This window comes from Apium graveolens, chromosome 9 (assembly GCF_009905375.1).
Source record: "Apium graveolens cultivar Ventura chromosome 9, ASM990537v1, whole genome shotgun sequence".
NCBI lineage: Eukaryota > Viridiplantae > Streptophyta > Magnoliopsida > Apiales > Apiaceae > Apium > Apium graveolens.
The window spans coordinates 230,828,221-230,842,653 of NC_133655.1; the positions used below are offsets into that span (position 1 = coordinate 230,828,221).

Genomic DNA, 14,433 nt, shown 5'->3' on the forward strand with positions numbered 1-14,433 from the left:
ATGATATTCAATTTTTGAAATGAGCAAGGAAGTTCAAAAACAGCTCGGAAAATTGATATAGTACTATATATTTTGAGGACCATTTCCATAAACTATTTAAATAATATACAGTTAGAACTCGATAAATGAATATTTATGGGATCGAAATATTTTATTCATTAATCGAGATTATTCATTTATCAAGTTCAAAATTACATTGTCTCTATAATGTTGTGACCGAAAAATATATATTCATTTGACGAGATTATTTGTTTATCAAATGTTCATTTATCAAGGTTATACTGTATCGAGGATATCCAAATTCTTAAAATACTACTCCCTCCGTCCCGCTGGATAGTTTACGTACACTGTTTGCACGTATTTCGAGGTTTCAATAAAGTATAGTTCCATAATGTTTTTTCTTAAAAAAAATTTTTGAATAAAAGTTTAAACATGAAACTTTTTTTGACAATTTTTTTTTAAAAAAAAATATTATGGAAGTATAGTTTAAACGATCATTGAAAAGCGTGCCGAAAAGTAACGTAAACAATCCAGTGGGACGGAGAGAGTATATTTTATAAGTAATTTGATTAGTAAAAATGATATTTTGCATCACTATTAATTAAAAAAAAATGGAAGTCACGAATCTATACTATATTATAATAACCGGAATGGAGTATAATTTGGTATACCTTTTTTTTGGTTGGTATATCTTTTTTTGGTTGGTTTGGTTATCCTCATTTATGATCGTCAGATCTTTTAAATTAAATGATTAGGACCGTTAGATTCAAATACTTATATTATTATTTATACACTACCCAAGATTCAGGTTCGAATCCTACCAACAACAAATATTTATATTATTATTTATATATATACTAATAACGTAACGATCCAAAAAGAAATTTATTATAAATTTAAATCTATATCTATACTATCTATATCTATATTATCTATCTATAGTATAATAACCGGAATGAGCTATAATTTGGTATACCTTTTTTTTGGTTGATATGTTTTTTTTTGGTTGGTTTGGTTATCCTCATTTATGACCGTCAGATCTTTTAAATTAAATGATCAGGACCGTTAGATTCAAATACTAAAAGAGTATACACTACTCAAACTCCCAAGTTCGAACCCCGCCAACAACAAATATTTATATTATTATTTATACATTACTAAAACTCTCAGGTTCGAACCTCACCAACGTCAAATATTTATATTATTATTTATACACTACCCAAGATTCAAGTTCGAATCCTACCAACAACAAATATTTATATTATTATTTATAAATATACTAATAACGTAACGATCCAAAAAAAAAATTATTATAAATTTAAATAATATAAAAATATAATGAACACGGGTTGTAAAGCTAGTGAAAATATAATAACCGGTTCAGCACTCCCACGTGCTTAAGGTGAAATTATCCTTCAATTCAAATATTTTGTATGATTTTCTGATATTTCTCTGTTTTATTTAAATCTGCTTTTAGGATTTTTCCCTTAAGTAATCCTAGAATGTTAATTTTCTCTTCTATGAAAATATTTAGATTCTCGTGTTGTTACTGTTTTAGGAGGACGTGATTCTATATATAAAATTATTTTTTTATGTCAAAAAAACATGAGTCGAGTTCACAATTCAATGAGGTCAATATTATCTATCTTAATTTATTTTCTCTATTGGAGATATTTTATTTGACTAAACTATAGAGATAACTTAATATAAAACTTTGCATGAATACTTTATTTTAAATTTGAAATGCCATGTTTATAAAAATTACTAAACAAAAGTAATGCAAATTTTAAAAAATAAAAACAAAAGTAATGACATGTTTATAAAAAATTATAACCAAAAGTAATGCAAATTCAAAAATAAAAAAAAGTAATGACTCCTCATCTGTGCGTGTTTAATTAATTAGTAAAAAAATTAAAAACAAAGCGAGATACCAAATATGGCTTTTTTGAAACATTATTCAAGTCCAGAAATAATTTTGCAAAAATACTACTCCCTCCGTCCCGGTGGGTTGTTTACATTGGGGGAGGGGGGATCGGCACGCATTTTAAGACTCCCGTAAAACATGGTTTTCTAAATAATTTTAAATATTTTTTTTCTTTTAAATAAAAATATAATGTTTAAACTTTTATACATAAAAAGAAAATTTTAAAAAAAATTATAGAACTATATTTTATAGTAGCCTTAAAGTGCGTGCCAAGTATGAGACAAAATTATGTAAAAAATTCAGTGGAACGGAGGGAGTATCATTTAAAGAAAAATGACAAAACACTTTTTTATTTGCAAGAATAATATTTTTCAAATATTATTTGAAGAAATGAACAAAATACCTCTTTTTAGATGTCATTTTACCCAAAATACTCATTCTGAAATAAGGTGCGCTAAATAATCAACAGTATTCCACTGATACTCAAGTATCCATATGCCACATTCAACAATAAAGTATGATACTCCACCGTCATTGGAGTGTTATATTTTTTTTGAAAATTTAAATATTTATTCAATATTTTATTTTTTTAAACATGTACCATATTTTAAAATTTTAAAATTTTATGGTTTAACAATTTTCTATATGGGGTTTAAAAATATTTAAAAAATGAATAAAATTAAAATTAAATAATTTTAAAAGTTTGGATGATACGTCACCGACAAAGGAGTATATGCGTTGATACTCCACTGACAAAGGAGTATCATGCATGATACTTCACTCGGAAATGAGTATCATCCTGATACTCGTATGTCACGGGACTATCAAGCTGATACTTCACTGAAAATGGAGTATCTGGTGGGTATTTTGGGTAGCTCAAAATTCTGATGGGTATTTTGGATGATTGTTATTTAAAAATGGTTATTTAGGTTTTTCATCCATATTATTTGCAACAAAAATACGATTTTCTACCACTCACTAGCATTTTCGACGAGTTTCTGCAACTTCATGCAATCTCAAATGCAAGAAAAAAAACTCGATAAAACTATTTGCATATCTGATTAATTTTGGTTGTATCGTATTTTTATAAATATTTTTTAAAAAATAGTAAAATCGTAAAAAAAGTTAAAATGATAATAAAATCGAAAAAAAAATAAAAAAGTTATAAATATGATAAATTTTTATTGAGAATATAAAATTAATTTCATTTGGAGGTCTTCAAATTGATGAGATGGGGGGGGGGGGGGGTCCCACGTGCGAGGGAACGATGGGCATAGATAAGCATACGAGATACGACAGTGAGAAGAAACAAGACAACCCACCTGGCTGCTGCCTTTTTCATATTGTGTATTAATAAATAAAAACAACTTACTCACCCCTTCATTAAAAATAAAAAATCAAACAAAGAAATTATAATCTTTTATTACAGTTTTTGCAAGTAACGAAACGTAGATTACATACAATTACAAACAAACTCCTCTTTTCCCTATTTTTACAGATTCATTCTCCATCTTTCTCATTTTATATTTATTACTCACTTTGATTTTACACACAAACATTCATTATAATCAACTACTGGGTTGTTGTTTCTATGGAGCAATTTGTCAACTTCATCATTCGCCCACCAAGGTATGTATATGTATAATTACCCCATTTCATAATTATTTATATTTACGTATGTATGTATGTATGTATATGTATTTTTTGTATGTTACATGAACATGTTTAACTGTGTTTCTTGAAACATCATCATGGGTTTGACTTCAAATCTGTTCTTGTCTTTTCTGTTGCTTTTTTAAATCTATTTCTGCGCTTTTATTGAATTTTCTTGATTAGGGGTTTTGAATTTCAAGTGGTTTTTTTTTTTTATTTTTATGTATTTGATATGGGTTTTGGCTTAATTGTATCAATTTTCGATTTTGGAGTTTGGGTGTTTACATATGAATAGAGGGTGCATTTTGTGCTTTAAAAGTGGGAACTTTGAATTTGGATAGTTTGATCAAGCTGTGTACTCTAGATCTTATTGTTGAATTAGTAAATTAAGAGTATGTGACGTAACTAGTGGCTTTCGTGCAGCTGTTTACGAAAGAATTAGCATTTTGAAGTTTTTTTCTAAGTTGATTCATCCAGTGTTTGCATAGTTGAAGACTAGCTATAAAGTAAATAGACCAAGATTAGTTCTTGGTTAGGTTTCGCGGGGATCTGAACTAGGTTCCCAGAAATACTTAGCATATTAATAAAGGAAATAGCAATTGTGTTCTGAATATATTAGAAGCTTCTCTTTTAGAGTAAATTGCTAAAATAAATGCACAATGACAACCAGAATTTGGATTTTATTATTACTTGTTATTAGTCTAAATTTAATTATAGGTGGTGACACACCCACTTGTTTTCCTACAGAGCGGAATACGACCCGAAGAATGATCTGTTAGATCAAGAATTCATGCTTAAAGGAAAATTGTTTCACAGAAAGGATTTGGAGGTAAGGTGTAGTGCCTTAGTTGGATGGAGATTTAAAATTTTACTTTGCACTAAAGTTGTTGGGCTGCTGAGCTGTTTGTGAAAACTATACACTTAAATAATATGCATCGTTTTACTACTTTTACTAATTGATCCTTATTATTCCGTTGCATCTGGACAACTTTAAAACTAGAATATTTGTTAGTATATTGGTTGTACAACTTCTATTATCAATATCCTCTTCAGTAGATTTTAGTGATAGTACTAGTCCTTTATAAGAGAGTCAAGTTTTGTCTTACCATCTAAGAAAAGTGAATCATGCTTATATTGAAAAAGCACTGTTGTAGAAGGTGTGAATCATGCCCATATTGAAAAAGCACTGTTGTAGAAGGTTTAAGGCGTTGAACGGGAACTCTAATATCTTTACTGGTCAAGTTTCTACATTTGTGTAGGAAAGATGCCTATTAGATCAAAGGTCCTCTGCAAATCCTTGCTATATTTACAAATATTACATTCTAATATTTTGATGATCATATCTTATACCCAAAATTATTGTTTGTTGAACTGGTCCTTGTATTTTTTCAGATAAAGAACGGTCGAGGAGATGTTCTCCAGTGTAGTCATTACATACCTATCGTCCCACCAGAAGAAAAAGCTTTACCCTGTGTTATATACTGCCATGGAAACAGGTGAGGGATCTAGATTTTGTCCTCAAGTGCTGTCACTGCGGATCATCATCCCATATAATAAACAGTTCAGATTTGAGTTCTGTACTATGATCATAGTACTTGATTGACTCTGGTCTTTAGGTGTAAGTGTGTAACTGAAGGTATGAGTTGAATGATGCGAGTTTAAAAATGTAAAAATTGTAGTGGAAGTGAATAGATGCTGACGTATTAAGTCAATTTACTGAATATTTGATTCCGGTATATAATTTGTTGCATGTTATAGTCATTTTTGCTTCATGCGCATGGAATAAGAACGTCAGTGAATACTATTGTATGATGATAAAAGTTCGTACAAACTTCGTACGAAATTTCACCATTATCTTGTAACAAGAAGTTGATGTTAGTAATTTTTAGGGAGACCTCTTGGAATACGAGTGAGTTAGGAAATTAATAAAATAATCTCCCAAAGAGTTTTAATGACAATTAAAATTGGAGCATTAAAATTAGAACAAGCTCTTTTATCTTTCGTAGTAGAGTATATAATGTTTTTGTTCAGTTGAATATTTTAAGAAGGGCCTAGATACTTTTTGAATCTTGTGAAATGTTAGTTTTTTGAAATCTTCCTGTGTCATCCTTTAAGGAGCCCTGAGAAGTTTTTAAGAGCTGATTTGTTTGATACTTGGCAAAGCATGGAATAAATTCTTCCATCCTAGGATTCCTAGTTTCTCTGTCTATGTTCTTTTAATAAAAAAATGTATCACCAATGATCACATATGTCCTTGTTTTTACTTTCGTAGTATTAGAACTGGTATGAGTTGGACTGCTCTAGTCTCAACTACGGTCATATTGGTCTGTGTATTTGTTTTTAAATTTGTTTTTTAAAGAACTTTTTGTCTTGATTCCATGCCAGTGGGTGCAGAGCAGATGCTAGTGAAGCAGCTATAATATTACTGCCTTCAAACATTACAGTTTTTACACTTGATTTCTCTGGATCTGGAATATCAGGAGGAGACCATGTCACCCTCGGATGGAATGAAGTAAGCACCCATTTTATCAAATTTACCATTATTATAGAGATTACCAACTGTTTTCCCATCCGGTTGACCACCTATTTTCAGCTGATATCCACAACACATCATATCAAATCCCTATTTCAAGAAAATAGGTATCTCAAATATTGAATCCCATTCTAGGAATCCAGAAACCATATCAATCACTTTCTTACCTCTTAGGTGCTTCATGAGGATTAAAACTAGAAACTTTGAAGCAGCACTTAGATAACATAATTTTACGCTTGTATGAAATAAAATGGGTGACCTTATTAACAGTATTAAATTTTTATATTCATTTATGCCCATAAAATGTAATCTTCAACTTGTGATTTTTTCTATTCGCTAATGTGCTAATTCACCAGGTAATCTTTCTTAAGAAGCATGTAAGAGTATATTGTAAGGTCATTGTTTCTGTTTTCCAAGATTCAGTGCAATCTGTTCAATCTTAAAAGATAAATTTTTGAACATGTGTTCCTCGTTGTTCGATATCAAGTGACCATTTACACTTGTATATGTAGTTTAGGACTCTTCCTACAATAAATGATTGATGAATGAAACGGTATTTGGGAGTACTTTATCTTCAAATTATTGACACAAGGGTTGTGTTGCTTCCACTCTTGGGTTTTGGACGTCATACAGTGGCGGTTCAGCACATAATAAGACGAAATAGTGATGATACTTCCCCCAAGAACCATACCTGCACCACCTAAGTTTGCACGCGACACAGAAAAGACGTGCAACAATATAGAGAAGGAATTTGAGACAACTCTTTTAAAAAAAAATCAATTGTCGGAGATGCGGTCACCAAAGCTATAAAGCAGAATAGAAAAAGAAAGTGTAAAAACGTAAAACCTAGGCTATTTGTGCCTGTTTTATGATTTTAAGTGCAATATCCTTTTTACAGATTTGGGCTTGTTCAATTAATTATTTCCGACTATTATATTGACAAATAATAAAGAAGTTACCTTTACCTTTTTTGTGCTATTAAAAAGAGTACTTTTCTTCTTCTATTAGACTCATTTGAATAGAATATTTATGTTACTTGGACTCTTCATTTTACCTTTGAGTATCCGTGTCGGACACTCAGACTTGGACACTTATTTTAGGCTAAAAACATGCATATTTTAAAAAATGTTGTCACACCCGATACTTGGACACATATCCATATCGGACACTTCTAGCCGAGTCCGAGTAACGTATCAATATTATGCTTATGTATGTTATCTTAATTTTGTAAACATTTAATTATTTAAAAACTATGGACATGTCTCCATACCTCTGTCCAAAATAAAGACAAGGTCACCGTGTCATAGAAATTTTAAGTCCAATACTTATATCTTTTTCGAGTTCAATATCCCACTCGAGTCAGAGCAACTCGACACAAGAAAGTAGTTGGATAATATATATTTACGTGTGTGTGTATTGTAAGTCAATGGAGGAATTCAAATTTCATAGTAGTGGAATATTCCTTCCTATGAGCTACCTTAAAATTTCAAAGAATGAACAATTGTACGTCAATGGAGGTATTTAAATATGTTGCCTTTGGCAATTTCTGTTTTCTTTCTCCACATACATGCATGCATGCACCATATACAAAATTGGAGTTAAAAGTTAATGTTCTATCAGTGTAAATTACTAGTATATCTGAAAGTTTGCACAATTTGTGGGTGGTGTTCCCAAATTTAATCATATTGCGTCTCATTTCTCTTACTAAGAGCTTGTATTGTGGCATGTATGTTTTTATATGCACTAGATAATTAATAACTTTTATGGTAAACTAAACTAGAATTGTTTTACTTTCCCAGAAGGATGACTTGCGAGCTGTTGTAAACTATTTACGTGAAGATGGAAACGTCTCTTTGATTGGCTTGTGGGGCCGCTCAATGGGAGCTGTGACTAGGTATATATATCACGTGTTCCTTTTTGGTTGTATTATGTGGAATTATTTACTGGGACCTTGTCGTCTATCGTACTATTGTGAAGTTTTATTGTGATGTGCCACTAGCTTTAAACTTTTCATTCCTGAATATGTAAAGCAGACATAACCTATTAAAGATCTCCTTATGAAATAGTTCTCCCTTCAATATTTTGACCATTGCACTTGCTTGAAGGCATAAAAAAGGATATTTCGTCGTTTTTTTGTCACATTTAAGTATTGGGTTAAATTTACGGTGTGTGTGTGTGTGTATAAACACCTGTTTCTGATGTCTAAAAGTGTGTACAAACAGTTGGGCTTCACAAAAATAGTGACAGAGGAGTATGGTTTTTGTTATTTAATATATACACTGTTCCATAATAGATGAGGGGAAACAAGTCATCAAGTATGGGACTGAAAGTATAAACTTTAGGAGATCTCCTTAGTAGTCGTATATTCATTTACGGCCCATTTGTTTACAAGTGAATGATGTTGAATGGACTTAGGATAAATCGTTCATTTGTTTAGATTGTTTAGTTACTTATGTTTTTGGGATGATGAAACAAAACCTATAGAAACCAAGAAGTGCATGAACGTACTTCACTCCAGTAAATGTTTATTTCTGCTGAGAAATATAGTATAGCAATTGCCAAACCTAGCTTTTGGGATAGTTTTCTACTTCTATCTTACTTTGTATGTTTACGGGGGACAATCTTCTCTAGCTAGTTCAGTAATATAAAGTAAATCACAAAATGAGATGTATAGTACTGATCTTAAATATTTGCTCGTGCCAGCTTGATGTATGGAGCTGAGGATCCTTCCATTGCAGGAATGGTTCTCGACAGCCCTTTTTCAGATTTGGTTGATTTGATGATGGAGCTTGTGGATACCTACAAAATCCGCCTCCCCAAGTTTACTGTGAGTAGATCATATGAGGAATGATGTCTCACAAGCTGTGTGTGTGTCCTTGTACATTTTAGCCCATTTACTTGGGGTTTTCAAACATCCGACACCAAAAAGCTTATAGACTAGGAATCAAATATTGAAACGTAAAAGTTGAATATTTTGGCACGTATTAATATAAAAAATTCACACGATATAAATTGATTTAGTGGCATAGTTTATATTATTACACTGGTTTTGTTTTGGTATTTCTTGTTTATATTTATCGTTTACTTTTGTTGCAGTTGTGTGATTCTTTCTTATTCGTTGTGCGTCCCAGATATTTTTCCCCCTGAAGCTTTGGTACAATTTTTTATTATCTAGTAAATGTTATGGATGCTAAATGTTTAAACATTCTGAACACTAGGGTTAAAGTGTAGAGACACATTTGTTCCTTCAGTTCAACTATTCCTCCGTTGGGATAGAATGAAAATGTTTAGTATTCTAAAAGATATAAACATATTGGTGCTAGATGTATTTTTATAATGTTTTGGTGCTAGATGTTTGGAGATGCTGAAAATATGGGTCAGTGTCGATGATCCTTTTGATTATCTTTCAAGGGACATAATTGGTAATAAACTTTTAGTAATTGCTCCCCTAATCTATAGTATTGTAATGTTCTTTTTGTTCCTTTTCTTGTCCCAAATAGATCAAGTTTGCTATCCAGTACATGCGAAGAGCAATTCTGAAAAAGGCAAAATTTGACATAGAGGAACTGAACACCATCAAGGTTTTCATCTACTGTTATATAAAACCTTCTTCTAAATTAAATCCTTAAGCAGGATGAACTGACTTGTAGTCTCGATTATAATTCTTGTCTGTGTACCTAATATTGATATTGGTAGATTGTTTTGACTGATAGCATAGATTTCTTCTTGTAGGTTGCAAAGTCTTCTTTTGTTCCAGTTTTATTTGGACATGCTATTGATGACGATTTCATACATCCACACCATTCTGATCGAATATTTGATGCATATGTGGTAAACATATTTAAATAACCTTATTGGTATTCTTTGTCCGCGGTTATATTTTACTGGCACCTCCCTTATTTGTCATGTTGCATGTCTAACAGTGTGCATTAAATTAGGTGTATACTTATAATATATTACAATCAAATGTAAAGACCGTGCAATGCAGGATCTTGGATATAAATATTTATTGTTTAATTACTGTTGTTTAATTTAAATTTGATGAAGTTATATATAATTTAAAATTTTAATGTCCAAAATTATAACTTTAATGGGATTTTAATGTAAATAATGAATCATATTTCTAAAAGAATTCTGTTAGAAATAGTAGATTGCAATTCTAATTGTATATTACATAAAAATATGTCAAAACATGAATTGAAAGAACATTCCATGCCGTCACACCCAAAGTATTGACCGACATATTATCTGTACTTCTGATTTTATAGTATGAAATAGATAAAACAGATATAGGTTGCATTTCATATACCTAAAATATCATATATATAATCAAATATAGGCAAACATGCATACTTTCACCTGTCCAGTTGATGAATTAATAGGACTATTTTTATTCTTTTACTTATTACTAACTTCTTTTATAATCTCTACTATAATATTTTATATAACTTGTCATTAATTATTATTATTTGATTAAAGAAATATTTCTGAACTATAAGGTGGTATTTGCCTATTTGTTTTCGTTTTTTTGCTTTCAAAGTTGTCTTTTTGAAAACAAAAAACTCTATTTTGTAGTTAAAATTAATAATTATTTATTTAGCAAAAAATTATACTTGGCAAATGTCTTCGGTAAACAAGAAACATCATGATTGATTCGACCAAAAATATTATGATGCGAAGTAGTTGAATTGTCTTGATAGTGGAGAGGGGTTAAACAGTTGTATCTAGAGAATATTAGAACTAGAAAATAATTATATATTTTTCTCTAAACAACATTTTCATGTTTGCATTTTTCACTGTTTTTAACTTTGTTTATAGAAAAATGTTTTTATAAAAGAAGACCAAACGCCTCAGTTTTCTTCTAGAAATACAAATTGTTATTATTAAAACAAAAAAAAAATAGTTTTTTAGCATTTGAGGGAGTTTCCACTTGTTTTTCTACTGGAACTTGTTCTGAACACATATTTGTCAGGGAGACAAGAACATCATCAAATTTGATGGTGATCACAACTCACCTCGTCCCCAGTTTTATTTTGACTCTGTCAATATATTTTTCCACAATATATTACAACCTCCAGAGGATGAAGTTGGAGCCGCCTTTTCCTATACATCTGATGATTACTTTGGCAAGGTAGTGAAAGCTAAAAGTTTCTCTTATTTTGTTTCCATTTCTAGCAGAAATGCCAACTATATCTTTAACCTAGGAGTGTAATAGTTGGCTGCTCCTTGTACAGGGTAGCTGGAGTGCCATTCATGATTTAGACTATGCGCATGACTTTTTATCTGTACCCCCAGGTATGAAATAAGGACTCTTATCCATATCTTAATTTAGTTACATCGTATCATTAGAAGAAGATTGTAGTTATTGTTCTATTTTTGTTTGCAGCTTCTGTAGCAAGTAGTACCGAAGATGCCATTAGTCAACTAAGAACGAAAAGACCAATGAGTAAAATGGAGGTAGTATTGATTGCCTTTCAGTGTTTAAAAACCCCAAAATTTAAATCATACGCTTATGATACTTTGATCAAACAAGTTCATTATGTGTTGACAAGCAAGAAAGTTATATTTATGAGATAGATAATGGCGGACCATTTCGGTATTAAAAAAAAGGTTTTGAACTTTCGCACCGGAGAACCTGTTTGATCCATCCCTTTTTCTAAAGTTCTCTATTTATCTTTGGAAAACTTTGTATAGACGTTGGTGGTTGTTTAATACTTGTTACTTGTTACTTGTTAGATATTAAACTTTTTGTTTTGTTATCTCCTTGAATTTCTTCAGGTCCCATGTGATATCTCATCCAAAGATAAACAATCTGCAGCTCAGGTATCCCCTTGTATTATTCTGTTTCATCTCAATACTTTAGTTCTTTCTTTTCTTATTCTCTTTGCAGTTCATTTCAGTTTGAGATCCATTTAGCTGTTTTAAAGTGTATTAATATTTCTCCTGTAGTTCATTGAATTGTTTATACTTTATAATAAAACGTAATGTAATATTACATGATCTTTATTCCTTCAGCCTTGTTATGGCACGCCGCTACAATTATAGTACTTGTTAAGATTATTTAGTAATTTTTTTTGGGTGCATTTAAGGAAATCAAGAAAAGTTAGGGTTTATATTAATTTGGCGAATTGTAATTACAATTTACAACACTACTTGGCAAAAATATAGGTACTCCTCCACGTCTCCTTCGTTGCACACGTGCACAAACACACACACACACACACATATATATATATGTATATTTTTTACCCCGTCAAAAATGTCCGCTACTAGTCAGCATTTACTGTATATCATTTCTCGGTGTCTTCAAGACAGCTGATTCTCCATTGGTTCTAAAATATAATTGATTCCCTGTTGAACTTCTCATCTTGCGGTCCTCCCACGGCTTGCTCAAGGAATTATATTGTGCTCCCTGTTGAACTGTATCACTCTTGCTCTCTTATTTTTGAATATAGTATTGAGCTGTAATTATATCTGGGTGGAATAATTATATATGCTAGGGGAGATTCACTAGCATTCTATCCCTAATGCAGGAAGAAGGATCTGGAACTCAGCCTAGCTCAACATCCTCTAAAATGATTAATTTTGAACTCTCAAATGGTCACCTTAATGGCCCCCATGTCCCAGTTTCAGTAGATGACGATGATTACCTCGAATACTCATTTGATGATATGCCGGATATCCCAAGCAACGTGGATGAAGAAGAAAGGGTACCGTTTCTGCCTAATTTGATCAATTGAATTTTAAGAATTTCAAACATTTATCTGTACGAGTACCTGTTATTGACTTTCCCATCTTACGGAACTCCAGATGTTCATGGAAGCGATAATTGAGTCTTTAAAAGACCTAGAGATGAGAAATCCTCAGAATGAAGTACAACAATCTAGTGTCAGCAACAAACCATCCGTACCGTCTTGGAGGGATGGCCCAGGTGATGCTTCTAGCATGGAGCATAGGATGTTCCCAACTGCAGAAACTCCCTTGGCCAACACTTCGTCATCCCCTGTCAATGATATGACATCCGCACTTCAATCTCCTGATTCCAGCTCATCATCCTATCAAACTCCAGTAAACCACGAGTCAATGGAATCAGGAAGTACAGGAGGTTCTACTCACAGTGATAAGTTGATGAACGTCCAAAGCTCTTCCGAGACTGAAGTAGCTGATGGAACAAAAGCAACTGTGACGGTCGTTAAAAACCCAGCAAACAATATCATGGATGGCTTGTTACGTCGTTGGGATCTCAATTTCTTCAAAAGCAGATGACAGCAAATGGTGTTGATATTATTCTTTCAAATGTAAAGGTTGTCTTTACTCTATACCTGTAATGAAGAGGTTTCAGGTATGTAGTGTCATGGTATAGTTTGCGGGGTAAAAGAAAAGGGAAGAAAACAAGAAAATTGTTGTATATTTCTGTTGAAGTGGGTATCTTAACCATATTAAAATGATTCACGGGTCAAAAAATTTTGAAAAACTGTAACGTGTAGACCATGTGTTCAGTTATAGTTTTAATACTTACGCTTGTGGGGGAGATAGAAAGTGAAAATCTGGAGGTTAGAAGTGTTTACTGTAAATTACATTGGTTGTTAGTGTGTTCAGTTTAAAAGCTATGTAAAGTGTGAACAGTATGCGTTCATGTATTCACAATTTGGTCTATTTGGGTATATTGGGTCTCCAATTGATTTTACTAACTTATGTTTAAAATTGCATAATATATACTATTAGATGTACAAGTACAGCTGAGTGGTTGGGTCTAGAATCTAGATGATGAGAGTTTGAGTAGTTTGTTGTTTTCACACTGAAGGTCCACTCTGGTATTAATTATTTGTCAACTCAAAAATTTATCAAGCATATAAGGAAGACTTATTTAAAGATAATTCGATTTGAACTTCGCAAAGTAGTATTTGTCTTGATGAACCAATTATGGCTCTATTTGGGATTGCTGTTAAAAATTGTTGTGCTGTTAGAAAAACTGCTGTGGGAAAAATCAGATGACTGTTTGGTAATATTTTTAATATGTATATGTTTTGATGTAAAAAATTTAAAAAATAATGTTTTTGACGAGGTTTGATGTTGAAATAAGCATCTGCTTGCGGCAAAACGTAAAAATTGATAAACAGCTTTTTGGAAAAGCATATGGGGGCTTTGAGAAAAACAGTTTTTGAATTTTATCAAACAGTATTTTATATTTTATATAATTAGTGTAAGACACTTAAAATGATACGGTTAGATGGTTTGGTTTGTCTAGCAATCCATTTCACAACAGCGCTCTTGAGTTGTAAATAAGTTCAAAATACAGAAAAACTACTCAATTTTTTTTTTT

At 31.6% G+C, this 14,433-nt stretch overlaps 1 protein-coding gene across 1 annotated transcript; it reads left to right on the forward strand.

Moving 5' to 3' along the window:
* The first annotated feature begins 3,287 nt into the window (after positions 1 to 3,287).
* LOC141683532 (uncharacterized) lies at positions 3,288 to 13,801 on the forward strand. The gene is made up of 14 exons (XM_074488269.1): positions 3,288 to 3,553; positions 4,325 to 4,406; positions 4,970 to 5,073; positions 5,963 to 6,089; positions 7,910 to 8,004; positions 8,814 to 8,937; positions 9,611 to 9,691; positions 9,843 to 9,941; positions 11,083 to 11,241; positions 11,345 to 11,405; positions 11,497 to 11,567; positions 11,889 to 11,933; positions 12,644 to 12,820; positions 12,921 to 13,801. Exons 1-14 carry the CDS (start codon positions 3,516 to 3,518, stop codon positions 13,374 to 13,376), a joined length of 1,719 nt encoding a protein of 572 aa, XP_074344370.1. The 5' UTR covers positions 3,288 to 3,515; the 3' UTR covers positions 13,377 to 13,801.
* The last annotated feature ends 632 nt before the right edge of the window (positions 13,802 to 14,433 follow it).